We start from the raw sequence: 19688 nt of genomic DNA, 5'->3' as shown, positions 1-19688 counted from the left end.
TCCTTGGCATCTGGACACCACCACCCCATGTTGCCCTTATTGCTGCACAAGCGTCCCAAGAGAAGAACAGCAGAACACAGCACAGGCAATAGTGATGCTGTTGGCATCCTCCATTTGCACTAGAGGATGTCTCAGCTATAGCAACAAGAAGGCTAAGTTACATATACACAAAGACAAATTTCCTTCAAACAAAAGGCAGGAGCTGCAGTGAACTCCAGGCAAAGCCTGCAGGGTACACAGCTTTGATTAAACAGAGATGTCAGAAGAGCTGCAAATGTGCAAACTAGCTCTCACGTCTTTGTGCTTGGATTATCAGTCTCAGTGTGAAAACAACTCCTTCAGTATTGCCACTTGATAAAGGAAGCACCCAGTACTGCAACACAGCAGCAGTTACCTTACTTTTGCCTGACACCTTCCACCTAAAAGAGCCTGCAGCACCTCCCTTGCTACTTTCAGACACTTTTAGAACATCTGTCACCACTGAAACGTGGGTCTCAGTCAAGTTAGAAAGTTGGCTGAAAGTTAGTTGGCTGCCACCAACACAAGGTAAGGGAGGGTTTAAACACAGCAGTGTCATGCCCAGGGTCCTGAAAGCCATGGTCTCAAGAGCCATTTTGTTAACATTGTATACAATCAGGTCGAGAAAAGGAAAGTGAATGAAATGCAGGAGGCTGTGGGACACAAAAAGGAAGAGAGAAGAAGATAATGGCACCAGGCATGGACACCTCAGCATGCACCTGAAAGCCTGCAGGAAATGCCAGCAGTTTCAAAAAGGAACTTAATATCTTATTTCTAAAGAAAATGTATACTTCTTCCAGGCTGGGCCCTCAAAGCTCAGCTTCTGAATGGGCAACAGAAACATCAGAGATGGCTATTTCTGAGCTAGGGGAAGAGGTTTTGTTTGTCAGCCCACAGTGATGGGGTGCTGGGGGGAAAAGAGTGGACAGTGACACAAAACAGCTTGCAACGTCTGTCCCTGTGGAAGAAGGCCAAGCACCTAATAAAGTAGGAATAAATATTATCCTTTTCATTGCTAGAAGACTCACTTTAGTGGCAATGAGTTTGCTCTAAAAACTTCAGTAAGCTTAGTCACTACTGATACAGCTACTAGAAGAGACAGTTTGAAAAGGACTGGACACTGTGGGTAACACACCAGGGACCTCAGTATGAGACTTGTTTGGCTTCAGTAGTCATACAGCAGAAAAGCTGTGTGGCTTTAGACTAGGAGCCTGCACAAGGATAGAACTGCAAGTAGATTAATTAGATCCATCCTGAGAGCTGTAATCCAAGAAGTACTCTTATGCAAAGGCAGAGCTATTATACCAGTAAGAAAATCGAGATTAAAATCCATCCTGGAAATGTTTTCACAAAAACGTAAGTTATGTGAGAACAACTGTTAAGAGAGATCTCGAGGACCACTCATCTGTTTCTTGGTTCAATATTGACTACAACTATCTGCTGTGGCTTCCTTCCTCCTTCCCTAGCCCATCACTAGAGGGAGCTGCCACTACCTCATTTCTCTCAGCCCTTACCTGCCTGGCCAATACTTTTAAACTCCTATTGTTTTTGGCGAGTTGCACTTTCCAATCAATGGTGAGAAATGAGTACTTTCAGGTTCTCCTTTTTCTAAAATGCATGGCTCAAATAGGTCGGAAAAATTACATTCTTTAAGTATCTATTTCTCAAGACCCCAAAGTGGCTATCTTCAGTGTTCAAGACTAATCCCATCATAGTTACCTTGAGAATTACTTTGCTTCATACTAGCTAGTGTTCAGCACAGTGGTCGCTTGTCTGAAGCTCACAGACACTGAGCAGCAATGTGTTATGACAGCAAGCAGCCTCTCTGAAGAAAGCAGGACAAAACCATCTTATTTAGAAAGAAAACCTGCCCCTTCTGCTTAGGAGAAAGAGAATCTCTTGTCTCTTTGGAGTCATTTCCCCATCTGAAATGTTCAGTTTCCTTGCATATTGTCTGGACTCCTCAAGAGGTTTGAGGCTACAAAACATTTGTGTGGATGCGTGTCTGGTGCCAGCCTTGCAGATGATCTGTAGCGGGTTCTGGGCCAGAGTTCTGCAGCTTGACATCTCAGCAGATGATTCAAAGATGCACTGCAACAACATAGCCCTGCTCTCACTCAGAGATGAGCACAGGACACCATGGTCTTTGAGAGATGCAGAGACAAACACTAGTCTAGATAGCAAAGGCAAGACGAGACTCCTGAAGGAAAAGAATAGGAAATGAGAGAGGGGAGGGAGAGTGAACAAAACAGAAGAAATGAGCAAACAAGGCTGGGGACAGAAAGAAAGAGGAGGTACCTGAACACCAAACGGGAGTTAGTGCTATTGTACTTGCATTCAGAACCTGCATTTGGCTGTAGTCACAGCTTCCATAATAACCAGGAAGATGCTAAACAGCATAGGTATTTTCCTTGTTGACCATAGCCCTAACACCCCAGCTGCTGCACACCATGCCCTTTGTAGAGCTGAAGTCATCACAAGGACAAGAAGAACCACAATGGCTACACCAGTCCTCTCCTCTCAGACATCCCTGTGGGTTCTCAGATACCCAGTGACTGGTACGTTCATACTGCTAGCTCTGCTGGAGGTGCTCTGGAAGCAGCCTTCCTTCTCTCTAGCCTCTCCCTTTAGGAAACCTTGTATCTTTGAGACTCCTTGCCAACTTCTCAATGTCAAATCATTGTCAGGATCGTATGAACAAGGAAACAGAGAGTATGACCCAGGTTAAGTCAGGAAAAAGAAACTGAACTTCCTGTCCATCCACTTGAAGCTCTACTATTCACTTCTAAAGCCAGCAGAAGTGCAACCAGACTAAGTCTGTGGTCAAATCTAAGGCCTGGTACATCCTGGAGTTTATAAAATCCCACATGAATGAAGTATAATATAATACTAATTTGCTTTCACAAAGTCTGCTTTGGAAAGCTCTGCCTTTCTAACCCCTTGGCAGAGGTGGAAGCAGACATGCACTTACACTTCTGGTACTTTGTGGAATGCAGCTTGTCTGCCAGGGGGAGAACAGCATGTCTTTGTGGCAGCACTAGAAATCCACAGAACCTGGCTTCCTCAATAACCCAGGCATTTCCCTGGAGCTCTCAGTATCAATCACCTGCTGGCTACGGCCTAATGCCATTTTCCTTAGTAATGGAAGGAGATCCCTGGCAAAGGGCCGTTTGATAGAAGGCTACATGCAGTATTTAAGATGCATTTACCTTATGCAAGAGTGAGTAGTAGTTTTCCTTCAGTTAGCACGTCCCACAGCTTGGATCAGTTGCTAAAGGCTCTTGCTTGAAACACCATATCTCCTGGTATCTGCTGTACAGACAACAGCCCCCCTGTGATCATAGAAATGTAGAAAGTCCCCCTGAAAAGGCAAAAGTCATACCTTTCCTTGAAAGATTTGCATGCCCAGCTTCAATTTTCATGTGACAAAGAGGAGGCAGGTCTTCTCATGCATCTTACTTCAGTCAGCTTCAACCCAGTGGAGGTTTTTGGACTGGCCTGGGTTCTGCCGTGGAAAAAGCACAACCAAGCATGTTGCCTGAACCTGGGTGCAATAGAAGCAACCAAACCACCCAGCCTCTGGCACAAAGGTGCTTTTCAGGATGTCTCTGTAACACTAGGCAGCTAGGTACCTCTATAGGTAAACGGCTGAGTTAAACCCATAGCAGATACAAGGTGATGCTGGAGACTAGGTAACTCCTAAAATTTAGGGCTACACTCAAGTAGTTACTTGCAAGTATTACTCTTCATCTCCAGACTTGAAGTTTTAGCTTTATTTTCTTTTTTTATGGTAAAATCCTAACACACTTTCAACTACTTTATTAAAGATCCAAGTCATTACAGGAGATGGGGGAGGCAAGAGGATTTCATAAAGCTAATCCAAACTTATCAGTAAGCTGTAACCTGCACAGCTAGAGGCCAACTACTGTTGTCCCACAAGCATGCCACTAATTACTCGTGTGTGTGTCGAACATCTGCAGCTGCCAAAGGCTCTGCTGAGGGATCAGAGACCATTTATGATATTTCCCTATCTCAGGTGATGGTCTCTGTCACCCCTTAAGAACTTACAGCTTGGTGCCACCTCCCAGCTTCCTGTAAGGACACTCACAGAGGATATCTTTCCACACCAGCTGCAACACCACCACCTGGAAAGAAGCCAAAGGTCCACACTTCTGCCTGAAGCAACTTCTAGTTGGAAAGCAAGTCGCCTCCTTGCTATACTGTCATGGCATCCTTACATGGCTGCTGGGAGGAAAAAATAAATAAATCCTAAATTCAGCCATTAGCAAGGTAAGCAGGAAGTTCACTTCCAACACTACTGATTTTCCTTCTGGTACCTTGGAAATGAAAGGTTCAAAGACAACTCAACATCTAATGCTCAGTTTTTACAGCAGATGTTGAACACACTCCTGAGTCCTGGGCCAAGGTAATGAAAAGGAAACTCCCTCAACAAAAAGGTTGACTTACAGTGGGGCAGAAACAGGATAGACTCAGAAAACAAGTATGTTCCCCAATTCATCACACAAATGTAGGCAAATATAAAACTTACTGTAAAATAGGGCTCATGCTTATTTTACAGGATAAGCAGTGCTGGAAACAGGATTGTAAGGTTTACATTTGATACCCTTGTCTCAATAATGTCTGCATACATGCAAGGAAAGAACTACCCATAGATCAAAACATCATCTAAACGCACAGCACAGACATAATCAAAAAGGCTCGCTCTTTATTTTAAACATAGAAAGAAACATTTTACACAGCATTGTTAGAACTATTCAGTACCTGCATTCCAGAACTGTGCCAAACACTTTATAACTTTGAAATTAAAACAAAAGAAACAAAGTCTCTTGCCCTTCTGCTATTTCATGTTCAGGCTTGTCCTGGATTGAATTTCCAGGTGCCTGGAGGAGTTTACCAGCTTAACCAGGAGATGTGGCAACACGAACAGAGGAAGATCAACGTGAGCCCTTAGGATATTTTGACAACACCACAGGTTGCAGCATGGAGGATATGGATGCTTGCACTGCATGTCAGTCCACTTACTCTCCTGATACTCTATAGGTTTAATACACAATCAGATGCACACACATCTCCACTCACACAAACCCCAGTCACACAGGAAATAATAATTAAAAAAAGACAACATGAAAACTGACCTAGGTTGTTGTTTTGTTTGTTGTGTTTGGTTTTTTTTTTAATTAGAGATAAGTTTCCCACTCTATTTTAAAAAAGGGGATAATACAAAATTGGCACAAGTAGAAGGAAACCTGGGGGGAGGGGTAGTCTAGCCCCTCAGGTTCCAGCCTTCCAACTACAGCAAAGGTGGAAGGGGATGCAACACTGCCTTCCCAGGGGCCGGCAGCAGTACAGGCTAGCAGCAAACTTGCTTTACTTGGAACAACAACGATGGTTTGTTATGGGCCATGAAGGAAGGTCAACATTAGCTAAGGACATGGGGACCTTTCATTAGAGCAGGGAGGTCTGACCAAAATAACCCTGAGATTTTTCCAGCAGGGAGAAAGTGTGCTATGTTGTGTGCTTGGGAAGAGCTGGCAGTTCCCTGCTCGTTCATTCCCTAATTATTGCATTACAGTCATGATCCTCTCTCCTTAAACTTAACCAAGAGCACATAAACAAGGAGTCACTCTGCAAGGACATAAAGTGACTGATGTTGTGCTTCAAACTTCACCACCACTACACACCTTGCCCAAGATGCCCCAACATCTTCCGTGAAGAAAGCATATATTAAACAGGAAAGAAGCTGCTAGATCAGTGTGGGAAGGACCACCAGCATCCCAAACATCAGAATGGTGCTTCATAACATCCAAGGAAAAAGCAAGACATCACTGCAGCAGACAGATAGGAAAGAAAAATTCTTGCTGTCAAAAAAATAGAGTGAACCCTTTCCTCAACTCCTTTCCTTTGGAAAGCATTGCTACAGGTTTCTGGGCTTTCAAAGCAGCAACTGAAGACTGCTTCTGCCCTGTTCCTCAACAGAGGCAGCTACATTTGCTTGCAACATAGGCCTTTTCAGAGCTCTTACAGAAAGGAAAACATCAGGCCAGAAAGAAAAGTAGCTATGAATGTTCATGCCAAAGTTTTCCAGATGTTCATAGGCTTTTGTTGTCTCAGTTTTGCAACACTACATGAAATGTGTTAGAAAGTTCAAATAACAAGTTGCAAGGCCCAGCTCTTCAAATCAAGTCCATTTTGAAGATGTCTCACACATTCAGCTTCCGAACACCATTGGGCACCTCTAAGTATATATGTATGTATACATTTGTGACTTCCATGTGTGTTTGCATGAGGGAAGCAGAACAGCCTTCTAGAAAAAATTCTCATGTCAGCCTCTCACAATGCAAGACAGGTAAAAAAACCAAACCACACACACAAAGAAAACTTACCACAGAAAGTCCTGACTTTGGAAAGCAACAGTGTTGAGTGCAAGGTTCCACAAATAGTAATGCAAAATGGAGCCTTCACAGCACAGATACTTAGACCTGGAGTGCCTTTGGAATGTGCAATGGGATGAGCTATTAGTGAAACAGACCAAATACATAATGAATTACTAGACTGGCAACAGCACACCACGGGCACTACTTTCTGTGTATGCTCTCCTTCAGTATGTTTTATTTAAAAAAAAAATAAAACTGCAAAGTACTGAGCCCTTGCTCAACTCTACATTTCTCACCCTTCTTGATGAAAGCCAAACTCTGGTTGTGACCTCAGGACACAGTACAGTTCTACTTCCTTGTTTGTTTATACACAGGATCTTTATTCTGACTTTTATTGCTTATTACACCAGCTGTGCTGGGAAGACAGAACTGCCTGGAAAAGTAGCTGCTCCCACTCAGGAGCCAGGTCAGTGTATGTGGAAGACCAAAGCAGGACTTCTATACTATAGCACCTAGGAATAGGCCTCAAACCAAGGGGAAAGCCCTGCTCCAGGTCCATGCACAAGACCAGGATGACTGGAACCTGAAGGATTCTTGCTGCCCTCTTGGGCTTGCTCCTATTCCTACCCTGAGCCATGTTTCAGGTACTGTAGATCTCAGACTCTGCTCAAAGGTTCAAGGGTTGCCACTGAGTGACTGGCAAAAGCAGCATTGGAGTCAGGTCTGTGCATTTGGTAATTCATAGTTTACAAGTCTTCTCTAAACATGATCAGTTGACCAACTGCAGAGAAAGAACCATCTTTTTTTTTTATAAGTCACACCATCACCATTGGGGCAAGGTCTCCCACCTGTCTGCCAAGGCCAACAGAAGGCTGGGCCTTATCCCTAGACACCACGTGCCCCCCTGCTACAAGCAGAACAGGGTCTCAGGCACAATGTGAGCAGCTGGAGTGGGGAGAAAAAAGGTGGAAGGGTAGGGAAGAAGGTGGCCATAAGCAGACTTACAACTAACGTTAATCTGAGGATTGATTCTTTAGGGTTGCCAAGTTAGCTCTTATTCACCACAGCTAAGAGCTTTGAGCACTGAAATAAAATTTTAAAAAGTTTTTTAGAAGTGTCTCAAAAACCTCCAGGCAAGTTATGGAGTTCACTACAAGTGCTTTGAAAGCCAGGGAACAGAAGGCATGCTGACAACCATAAACCAATTCTTTGCTGGAACAGTATCATGAGGCACCAGCAGAGAAACCTTCTCCAGCCTTCAAACCAACACAGAGAAGTCTGTGAGATACCAAGATGGACGCAGAAAGGGAACAGGATGGTGTGATGGAAGTAGAGGGAAAAGTAGACTGGTTAATATAACAGAAGTCTAACAGTTCTATCAGTCCCCTTCCTACCCATCACCCTGTCCATTTTGCCTTCACACAGGGACATATATTGAAAAGCAAAAGGGCAAAAGGAGGAAAAAACAAAAATAAAAACAACAAAAAATCATTAGTGAATTTTGTCACAGGGCCTGTTGAAAGAAAGCTCAACAGTTTGCACATTAGAAGTATATGATCCCTATGCAGAAATTGCTGCTAGAAAAGGAAAACTCCAAGTTGCTAAATATGACCTGAATGCTCTCAGGACATGATGTGTAACAAGGAGAAGCTTGAGGTCCAGGCTGAAATCAGAGAGGAAATGCACTGTCTTGTTTGCGCTTGTGAGTGTCTCAGCACAGTCCAAGAACCCCGTGAGTCTCTCCCAGAATGCAAGTGTCTGGCTCCCACGCTCAGTCCATCTCCATTGACATTAGCCGGCGACGCTCTCTTCTTGTTTCTTGCACTTCTTTCTTGCAGCACCAACGGGAGCTGCAGTAGCCAATGAGGCAGGATAAGAGGCCAGTGACAGTGGCCAGACCAATGCCAATCAACAGGGGATACTTGAAAGCATTCAGAACTGAAAGAGGAAGGCAAAGTTGTTAGAAACTCAGAGATGTCCTTTATTTGTTCTTGCCTAAAACAGGAGAAAATCCCACATTATTCAGTCATGGACAGGTTAATTATTTCATAAGGAAATTACACTCACTTTCCTTCTTGATTTCTACTATTTGATGTTTGGAGAATTAGTCTCTCAAAGGGCTCCTTTACTTCCTAACCTTAATTCTTCCTCCACCATTTCTAAGCCTTGGGGAGAGCTAGTTCTGAGAGGCACTACATTACCTGTCCCTCAATACAAAAGCCTTACAGTTTCTCCATCACAGGCAGACTGTAGCTGCACTCTTTGTAATATGCTTCTAAATGGCAAGGAGTGGACTCCTCTACGCTTTGCTTACTTAGAGCTACTTGTACAGTACATTCGCTGCCACTTGGCAACCTTGGCCAATCAACCTCCAAAGCTGCTACCTAAACAAGAGATTTCATTTGTAGGCACCTACTGCTCAGTTAAAGGCAGAGTCAGAACTGTAAAGAGTCTGGATAGTACAATTTTAACAGTTACCTGCACAGCAGGGAGAACAAAAAGTTCTGATACCTTTCAGGTTCATGGAATTTCCCAATACGACCCTTCCAAGAACTACTGAGAAGAACACAACTAGTTCAAAACCCATCCTGCATTAACTTTCTCCTTAGCTACACGCTGAATGCAGCATCTACCATGTAACTTGCTTCTTGTGAAATCTAGCAACACTTGCAACTCAGATTGGAAAGCAAACAAGGCATTAAATGCAGAGAGCAGCACATCTTGAGGTTAGGAGAGGGATGAAGGAGTCACAGCTTTGACTTTTCTGTTCTCAGCTTTGATATTAACCACAACGTGGCTCTACTTCAGCCTGTCCCATATGCAAACCAAGGCTTCCTCCTGCAGGCAGCTGGAAAGAATACTATGCCCTGACTGAAAGATGCCCCAGCTAGGCAAAATATCACCAAGAGGTGATCAGGAAAGGGAACACTTCAGTCTTAGGTGTATGATCTCTTCAGGCCTACCTAGTCTACAGAATCTGGAATCAGAAGTAGCAAACAATAAAAAAGGGTAACAAAGTCTAATGAGATTTACCACAGGCACCTCTCAGAATAGCCATGGGCAACATTTGTCACAGAAAGGCATAACAAAGCGTTCAAAAAAATACCGCGTCATCTGTTGCAATCTCTTACCATCCATTTTTACAGATAGAAAGATGGGTTTGGCTTTGATGTCAGGTTCCTGCTGCCATACGCCGGTGGCAGATCGCACCCATGGGGTTACTACGCAGTAGTGGTTCCCAAAGTCATGGTCCTCACAGCCATGAACACGGAGCCGGAATTCTAGGGGGCTGATTCTCTCCAGGCTAAGATCACTGCTCCCGTTTCTCCGGCTCTGCGTGACAATCCCTTTCCGGTCCAGTGAGGCCAGCAAGACAGGCTCTCTGTCCAATGCAAAGGAGCGCACAGCAAACCAGGAGACATCAAAGGACATATCATCTGCATTTGTGGACAAAGAAGAATTTGGACATGTTGGTGAGCTCCACAGAGTATTCACAGTGCCAATCCTCAGCAAAAAGGTTAACCTGCAAGCAGTATAGCCAACACTGGTCTGACAGTAGAAGAAAAAATAAAACAACACAAAAGGTAAAAAAGAGTCCCCGAACACATTCTTTCCAGGAGGATTCAAGCAGTGAACTGCAATGAAACACACTGGCTTGAAGAATGTGGCTGCACAGAAAGGGTGACTTACTACAGGGATAACACAGAGGACATTTCTTGCTTTCCAGCCTGATGCACTAAAATTTAATATCTAAGTTTTCACCAAGCAGGCCTAGTGTAGGAAAAAGTTTTACAACTATGCTGAACCTACACTGAAAAGAGATTGGAAACACCAGGTATTTGCTAGCAGAGAATGATTTCCCAACACTACCCTCATGCAGAGGCCACACAGCCACAGTCAGAAGGCTCTTTCCTTAAACCCCTTCATTGCATTTTGTCTGCCTAAATGAATACAGAGATTCTCTGTAGGGCACAAAGAATTACCTACAAAAATACAAAGCATTTATAAGCAAAATCTGACTAGGATGCTTTTACATATTTTTTCCAGAGTTGTGGGTTACTGTCACACAGCATTAGGCATCACGCCTTGTACAACTTTTAACAGCCAAGGAGATAGTCCATAAAATGCATTTATACAACCTTTAACATTTAATATAGCTGACAGGTAGTCAGAGTTCATCAACACATCTAACTCTTTCTATGTTCACGCAAGATCCTATAGATCCCATTAGCAGATCTCAGTCTTAACCCTATTAGACTGATGTAGCTGAGTATCTACTTCAAAATCACTGCTATTCTTTGCTAACATGAGCCCAGCAACACCTGTCAGAGTGTGAAAACTGCACAGACAGGAAAGCTTGATCACTTGTTTCATCAACAGGTCTTCCTTCCTGACACACAAGCAAACTGACGAGCCCAAAATTAAACCAGAAGTTACAATTTCTGTCTTGAGTTTGAGGTACTGGTAGAATGTGTATACAGGGCTTAACCTTTTCAGGCCTAAGACGGCCCCAATGATTTTGGTGATGTATCAAACCTGCATTTGCTAGAATGGAGATCCCTGAAAAATATATTAATAACAACTAAAATTTAAAATCGATCTTTTGTCTAGTTCAGTTTGCTCTTCCCTAAACGTCCATGTTTGAGCTCCAGGCTAAAGAAAAAATTAAACTACTAAACCTGCTACTGCATTCAAATTCTTTGCATATATATGTAAAGACAATTGTTAAGCCTGTGTCAGGCAAGCTAACACTTCAGGAAGGAAGGGAACCTTAAAATAATAAAGTGAAATTAAGGAACATCCTCAGCTCAGCTGCTTGAAGTATAGCGTCACCTGGAACATTCACCCTTACTGCAGACAAAAGCCACCCACTGCGTGGGGTATAATTAACTCCCCTGTAAGGTGCACTGGTTTTACACACATCTTCAAAAACAAAACAAGATGAGAAAGCAGATGTTACTACCAGAGATGCTGGCTGATTAAACTGTTTTTAGACACCAGCCTGTTTCCTGTCCTGCCTACCACATCCAGCAGCTCCAGGTGACAGCACAGAACCTCAAGACACCTGCACTGCAGCTTTACAGCAGGAACAGGCTTCTCAGTCCTACACAGGGGTCAGCATAGGTCATATGGACCAGCAGCCTTCACAACAATCACTCTTGCCCTATCATACTACAAATACTGCTATTAGTTTCTTGACATAGCACTCAGACTGCTTCCTTTGAAAGCAAATGAATAAAAATTATCATAAACACATGCTCAGTTAACCTCTGCTTTGTGTACTCATATCCAACTGTCTATGGGAAACAGGGTCTCTAGTGGAGAGAGCTCTTTGTGTATAAACTACTCCTCGGCACTGCTGCCTGTTTATGCCAAATACGGTAATAGCATCAGTTCACAGGCAGCCACGCTAGGAATGACCAACTCTTTCCAAAGATCATCAACACTGCCATTAGCTCTTGTGTTTCCAGGTACTGTAGGAGCATATGGACACCTTCCAGGCTAAGTCTAACTAGACTGAACACACAGCTGCACTTGCTAAAAAAGGTTTAAGCAATAAATTTAGATATTAAAAAAGAAACTAAAAATCTAGCCTTCACATTCCCAGGCAACTTGCTATCTTTGAAGAATTCCTTCTTTTCACTCTCAGTTAATTTGAGGTACCCTTCCTGCAATATACAAAGATGAGTGTGGGCACTTGCTGTCATTTTGAAATAGTTGAATCTATCTTCTGTAATTACAACATGGGACAACAGTATTATGCCAACATATTTTATTAGTCAGTATACAGAGTGTGCAATTAGTGACTCACTTCAGACAGTCAGAGGGAGGATTTGGCTCTGAATAGTCTGTCACTATCCTCCTTAAAATAGCTTAAGACAGCAAAACCATCTGATTAATTTCTACATATTTCTAATTTTCATGCAATAAAAACACAGGAAAATTTAGCAAAACCAGGACATACCAGATCAGTGATGAACATCAGGAAAATTTAGCAAAACCAGGACATACCAGGTGCTCTCTAAAGATCAGTGATGAACACGCCTAGCAGCCCTCAAGTGCTAATATTTACCTATAGTGCTAATATATGCTTAAAGTACATACTTATGTAGTTTTACTAACATAAAACAGGTCACCCACTGGGCTTCCCAAAAGCATCAGTACCATTATACACACACTTTGCATCAAAGTTGACAACTTGCTTTCACAATTTTTGTCTCCAATCTACAAAAAACAAACCCAACTATACAAACTACACTCACACTTAACACTACAAGGTTTTTTTTCCATCGGTTCCTCCTGTACTCCATTAGTAAGCACTGTGGGACACCTAAACAAGGTGCCCTGCATTAGAGAAAAGCATAATATCCCAGTGCCAAGCTTAGAAAGCCATGAAGGACTTCAGTGCTCTCAGGTCATACAACTCAGCTGCTTTCATAAAGGAACAGAAAGCACTGGGATCTGGAGACTTCAGAACTCTGTGAGCAGAGTGGTGCTATGCTTCCTCTCCTCCTCAGTTAGTGACCATCATCAACATGTAAAGCACATCTTTATGCATATTTCAATTGATACAGAGGACTAAGCTGTCTGGGTCTTAGCTGCTTCCCTGGCCAAACACTTCTCAAAACAGGGAATCCTATTTCTAGACCAGCTCTTAGGAACCATACAGTTCCACTGCTTAGAATGGAGCTCTCTCAGCATCTTGTTACAGTGCTGAATCACAATTTTGAGACCCTTTTTGTTTACTACATTTAAATGAGGTTGAATAGGGCTTCCTAGAGAGCTGAGAAATCCACTTCAAGCCATACAAGAGGTAAACAAGCTGGTTTTGTTAAATTCTCCAGAGTGCCCACTGGGTCTGTCTAGAGCAGATTAAAAAACAAACAAACAAAAAAACCATTTTCAGGCAAGTACATAATACTTTAAAATCCCTAAGCACACAGCACAAGAAGGGGTGATCTGGGAAGACTAGAGAGATCATTTGTGAAAATGTGTATTCAACAGAAATATCAGAAGCAGCTTTTATATCTCCAGGGCACAGAAGAACTACTATTCTCCCCTGACACACATACACCCCTCGTATCAATTCAAAACACCAACCACAGCTGCCAAGCCAAAGGAGGACTTCTTAAGACAGAGCAGTTGCTGCCACATATTAAGCTTAGAAATACACGCTCCATTTCAGCAGGGTCTCAAAGAAGCAGAAGAAATTAAAGCACGCAGCAGTAATGCCAAAACCTTTTCCACCCTTTTGAAAATTTCCCACAGGGTGGGTACACATACTTTGCCTCTACTAGACAAGGTCCAAACCATAAGTAACACTTCTAGAAACAAACTGATTGCTCCAACTGTAAAGAAAAAGGACACTGACAGATATCCTTGCTCATTTAACTTTTTACTCAGCTCCTTGGCAGCACTTTATTTTTCTGATTGTGCAGAAAAGAGGGAGAAGAGGTGGCATCTGACACCTCAGCTGTTACAGGAATCACACATACTAATCCACAAGCATGTTTACAAAGTTGAATGCCTATGTGTACAAGAGCAGAGCTGGCTGACATACCAAGGTTTGTTCACAGTGTTTTGCATGTGCATTTAACAAACCATCCTATGAAATTCCCTGACCCTTCATTGCTCATAAGGGGGCCTAAAAGATAGCCCTGCAGCTGGTCTGACACCAGAAGAGTTTTGTGGCCTTTGAAAGCCACAATTGCCCTCAGAAGAGAGTCAAATGCCAAGTGCTCTGCTTTCCTTTCTCCTCACATTCCCAAATTGAAAGATCATGTTTGTACCATGTCATCTGTTTTCTTCTTGGAGATGCTGGCAGCTCTTGCTCTGTTTATCTGATTACCTGATGTAGGCTTTCCCTAACAACATGCCTCATTTCCCCACTGGGATAAGACAGCTCTGTTATTTTCACAGTCTGTCTAATACTTGGCACTCGTTTAAAAAGCAAGTTCTCTATTCCAGTTTTGAACTAAATTGTGATACTGACTCAGCATAAACAGATCAGAGATGGGATACGTGGGAGTAAGGTTACTATTGAGGAACTACACCTGTTTGTTATCATAGGAGCCCTTAAGGCCCGTCTTCATCTAACCTGCTCCATTATCCCACTGCTCTAGTCCTCTCCATCTCTCAAGGCCAAAATGGAAGACTGACATGGGGAAGTCTGTTGCATAGATTCCAGCTGTTCCCTGCAACTCTTCTGCAAGTCTCACCCAGAAGACCAGCAAGGGCTGGAGAGGGGCCAGCTTTTCAGGCCCACATTAAGGCCAAAATGGCGTTTCTCCATATAGCATGGCTAGTTAGATCACAAATCCTGCTCATTCAACAGCTGGAGGCTCAGAGCATGGTCTGAGAGGTTCCCTCAAAACCTGCCACAATGCCACACTGCCACACTTTACTCCATTAAAAAAAAGCAGACAACCCTAACAAAAAAACCCAAACCAACCCAAAACAAAACAAAAAACCCACCAAGACAAAGACGCAGAGATGACCTGTGTTGGCGATGACATTACCCAGCTGTGGAGCAGATTACAGTGGTGATATTAACACTCTACACTGGCTGCTCATCACCACTGCTAACAGCATCATTTCCAACTCCAGGCATCATTTATCAATTCAACAGACATCCATAAACCCTTATGAAGTTGCCCAATTAAAACTTAATTTTGTCAACTCCTCAAAGAAGACACTTTTTTACTTTGATCATCCTAGTCTTGTCAGTGCTCCTCCCAGTCTCAAGCTACCAAACACACAAAAACCCATGATGAACTGAACTGCAGTGGAGCACTGACAGGAGAGCTCCACTGTTACTATGTGGCCTCTTCTCAACTTGTAAGTGAATTGGGGATGCTGAGGCCTTTTTCACAAGGCAACCCCAAGCTTATTTTAGCTAATACCAGCAGAAGTGGCAGCTGCTCTCTGCCAGCAATTCTTGCTTTGCAAAGGAAGCCTTGGGAACTGCCTTGCAACAATACCTATAAGAGCTTGGGCACATCTCAACTCAGAAGAGGCTTCCTGCTGAGCAGAAACCACAGCGCAGACTGAGTTATACATATAGGCATACACTAGTTACTGTGCCCAATATCCCAGGCTATGAATCTTTTCATAGCAATAAAGTTTACTCAGCTTTTTCTCCCTACCAAGCATTTCAGTAACACAATCTACAGACTTCTATCATTTCTTCACAGGCAGCACAGAACTATAATCTAGCAAATTGCTTTCCCGCTACACTCAGATTTAATGTAGAGCAGACATCTTGGAATTTCAAAGTGATGGGCTTTTACTAAGCTTGATACTTCATCTCATCAGCTAGTACATTATAAGTAATATTTTCTGCACAGCACCTCTTTTGTTGTGGCTTACACATTGATTCCAAGTTTCACATGAATCATGACATCTTTATATTTAGGTATGTACATTTATATATTTACATACATATTTATAAATGTTTTAAATACAATTTTATATCCATATATCTACAGAATTACATTAAACTCACTCCAAACCCAAATTTTGGATATAATAACCAGAGTTACTTCCACAACATTTTTCAGGCAATGCTTGGCAAGCAGCTAGGTTTTGAACAATTCTCTGATTTGTCTTTAAGGTGCCCACTATCCTTTTACCATGTTTCTTTCCTCTTCCACACAAAAAAGGAGGCTCATCTCTGAAAAAGCATCAGCAGTAAACATTCACTTTTGGCATTTATGCTGCAGTATTCAGTTTCTGTGATTTTAAATTTACATTAAGCCTTAAATTCACTCTCAAGTGTGATGTGCTGACTGTCCAGGTGACTAAGATTTGTTTACACATGACTATTTTCTCCTAACAGGTTTTGCCAATGAACATCATCTTCAATGAAACGAAACAGGAGTAGCTTTCACGGCGCATCTAATGGTTGTAGGCTGAGACTGCCAGCAGTGGGGTCAGCTGGTACAGATAGCATGGGGGGTTTCACAGTAAGAAGACTTATTCCCCCCCTTTCCTCAGAATGTGAAACAAAGAACCTCGTTTTAAATTGGGCTGCACAAGGCAAATATGCTCTCCTCTATTTATGTAGTTCTGTAGGCTTTTCAATGCTGGTTCTCAATTCTACAGCCTCACTCAAACTACATGGAGTTGTAACTGCTGGTATCATTCCGTCTGGTGAAAGCAAATGAGTTACAAGTAAAAACATTTTGCAAAATACCTGGCTCAAGTGCCATTCCTTCTGTTGTGATGATACACAGCAAATCTGCCAGTTCACCCTGGTAAACTGTCGGGTTGTCAGAATGCACCGAGACATTAAACACAGGACCTAGAAAAGAGTGATGACAATTACGACAGGCTTGTACTCTGTGCTCTTACATGTTTTTTAAGCATTCTCTGCTAGAGACAGAGTTCTGAAGCAGGAATAAGCTTTCATGTAAGTTTTTGCAAAATAGTTATCTGTTTTTAGCTATTAATTCCTGCATTAAGACAAACTACCGAAACTGCCAGACTTGTTACTCAACACAAAGTATGATGCCCAAGTCTACCTTCTACTGTCCTGCACAAAAGGAGCCAGCCTTCCACTGGTGACTCCTCTGACAGCAAGACAGCTCAGGTCTTCAGGCTACTCCAGCATAGATCATTTTGGCTGAGGCTGTCAATAGGAATTCAAGTTAGAGCAAACAAGTATTTTAAGAATACGGATGGTTCTGCTACGAGCTGAAACACAGACAATACATGAAGTGCATTTAATAATACTTTCCTGTGGGTTTTCCTTCAGAGCCTGTCACAGATAGCTTCTTCTGTAGATGTCTCAAAGCCCAAGTATACTGTAACTCCTTCAGTTGCAAGGTGGTGATTATATTGATGAAAAATGCTAGGCTGTTGTGAAATGCTCAGATACTACAACAACACACGGGGTTTACTTTCTGAGGTACATAAGTTAAAAAAAAACAACAACTTCCTCAAATTTTGACAACTGCTACATCCCTGGTGCAAAAGTAACAAAACCACAACTCCTCAGATACACCAAGATTGCTAGTGATCTCTATTTCACAAGGCAAAAACTGAGGAATGTGTCAAAATATCCTTAACAATGTCTCTACTAAATAAGGCGAAGGAGGTTAGGAGGAGAAAAGCTGATGGAAATGGTGGCCTGTAGGATGGCTTTGGGGGAAGGGGTCAGGGAACCCCGAAAGGAATTTGGGTCTCAGATTCATAAGTAACCCTTTTTAGCCTCCCTAGACTCCATTACCTGCTATCATTACCTAGCTCAGCTTCTTCTGGTACAGCAGTAGCAGGAACAACAAGGACAAAAAGATGGTTTGGGAGGGAAAAAAAAGCTGTTGGAAAACTTGCCCTCCCTCCACTCTTACATGCTACTGTTTTAGTACAGGAACTGTAAATTTCAAATCCAAGGAAGTGGATCAGTGGGCAAACAATGCTTTTGATGGAGAACATCTAAGGAAATCATCCAGGACAACCCACTTGCCCCTTGCCCTCCCCAAAGATTTCTGCAGAAAGCTATGCTGTTAACTCACCACACCATACACACTTATCACATCACTTCCAAACTGAGGTTCTGAACAGAAACTTGGATGTGTCGTGAGGCTAGAGCTATCATTTTTCTTGAAACTATTCTAGACTACAAGGGCCTGGCTTGTTTTGGTCAGCAGAGATTACACAGTACACTAAGAAATTAACTCAAATTACAATGTAGTAATTACTTCTGTGGATTCCAAAACTCCCCCCACAATTCCTACTGGACACAATGTGCTGCTCTACCATAAATTTCTTACAGCCCTCTTTTCTGCCCTAGAAGCAGTTGTACTTTGTACACAAGGGCAGTATGTAGACATATAATCCCAGAAGTCTATACCCATGTTGATATCAGAAGTCTTCTCTATTAAAAATTAAGATACCAAGTTACCCCGCTAAGCAAGGATAAAAGGGTGGTAGAGATGCAACAGAGACTGGCACGTGAACTACCAGCTGAGACTCCCACACGCTTATGCTAAAACATATTGAAGAAGAGATCCAGAACGTTTCGAGTTTCAAGTGTTCAGCTGGCTGTTCACAAGCAGGCTGCAGCCCCAACTTAAGCTTAGCATAATGGGATCCTCTTTTGGGGTAATGGATAAATATTAATGATTGCTTCCTCAGCCTCTAGCCAAACTCCTTCTATGTGAATTTGTTTCCTGACATTCACACACACACAGCCTGAATGTATTCCCCTTGCAGCCTAATTGACTAACAACCTTCAGATAAAACAAGGTTTTTTCCATCATTTTCTTTGGAGTTGCACAGACAGAAGTTCAAAGTCCTGGGGGACTAAAAGCAGCATGGACCAGAGCCAATTGTAAACAGAAAAGTCTCAAGCTGCATGTGAACTGTCACAGCAACAAAGAGACTTAAAATTTGCCTGAAGCATCCCTGCATTTTCACCACATACCCTCTGCTGCACTGATCAAAGGCAAAACTCACAGAATCATAGAATTGTTTTGCTTGGAAAAGACCTTCAAGATCATCAAGTCCAACTGTTAATCCAGCAACACCAAGTCCACTGCATAACCATGTTCAGAAGCACCACATCCACAATTCTTTTAAACACCTCCAGGGATGGTGATTCAACCACTTCCCTGGGCAGCCTGATCCAGTGCCTGACAACCCTTTCAGTGAAGACTTTTTCCTACCCAATCCAAACCTACCCTGGCCCAACTTGAGGCCATTTCCTCTTGTTCTATCGCTCGTTACTCAGAGAAGAGACCAACACCCAAACCAGCACCATAATAATTCTGGTGTTGTCTGTAGCTCAGGGTCTATCCTAAGTCCTAGCAGCAAATGAGGTGACATCACATCAGGAATATGAGACACCGTCTACTCCACCGAACAGGCTCTGTCCTGGCTAGATGGTGGCAGGGATTGAACAAAGGAGATAAACTGCATGAATCCAACTTTGTCAGGCCAAGGATGGGTTGCCTTACCTTTGTTCTGGAAGGGTAAACAAGGAAAGGCAGAGGGTACATATAGCTAAGACTTCTCAAGCCTTATTTCTAGGCTGAAAGCCCAGGCACCTACTGCATTCAACAGACCGGGATGCCAACAAACCACTAACGTAGAGTAGAGCCTCCTGGCCATTGAATGTCACAAAGGTAAAAGCTAAGCTTGTTTGGTCACTCAGCCAGGAAAGACCACATATCATGGTAATGCAGCACTCCCTATATATCCTTCAGTGGTGGGTCACCAAGCGTACCTCTACCCTGCCTCCCACACGAAGTCTCAAAGCTTCCTGGGCAGTAA

The 19688-nt window shown here is 42.8% G+C and overlaps 1 protein-coding gene across 1 annotated transcript in view; it reads right to left on the bottom strand.

Annotated features, from left to right (window-relative positions):
* Positions 1-8067: 8067 nt before the first annotated feature.
* PTGFRN (prostaglandin F2 receptor inhibitor) overlaps positions 8068-19688 on the bottom strand; it is a gene marked incomplete at its 5' end in the record, with an annotated part of 37126 nt that continues 25505 nt past the window's right edge. The window contains 3 exons of the mRNA XM_010005484.1: positions 8068-8351; positions 9545-9850; positions 16609-16716. Of these exons, the coding sequence (XP_010003786.1) occupies positions 8185-8351; positions 9545-9850; positions 16609-16716 (581 nt within the window). The remainder of the gene's footprint in view (positions 8352-9544; positions 9851-16608; positions 16717-19688) is intronic.

Source organism: Chaetura pelagica, unplaced genomic scaffold, assembly GCF_000747805.2.
Source record: "Chaetura pelagica isolate M959 unplaced genomic scaffold, ChaPel_1.0 scaffold39, whole genome shotgun sequence".
NCBI classification, from domain to species: Eukaryota; Metazoa; Chordata; class Aves; order Apodiformes; family Apodidae; genus Chaetura; species Chaetura pelagica.
The sequence above is the reverse complement of the archived record's forward strand: the minus strand, read 5'-3'. Positions and strand labels throughout refer to the sequence as shown.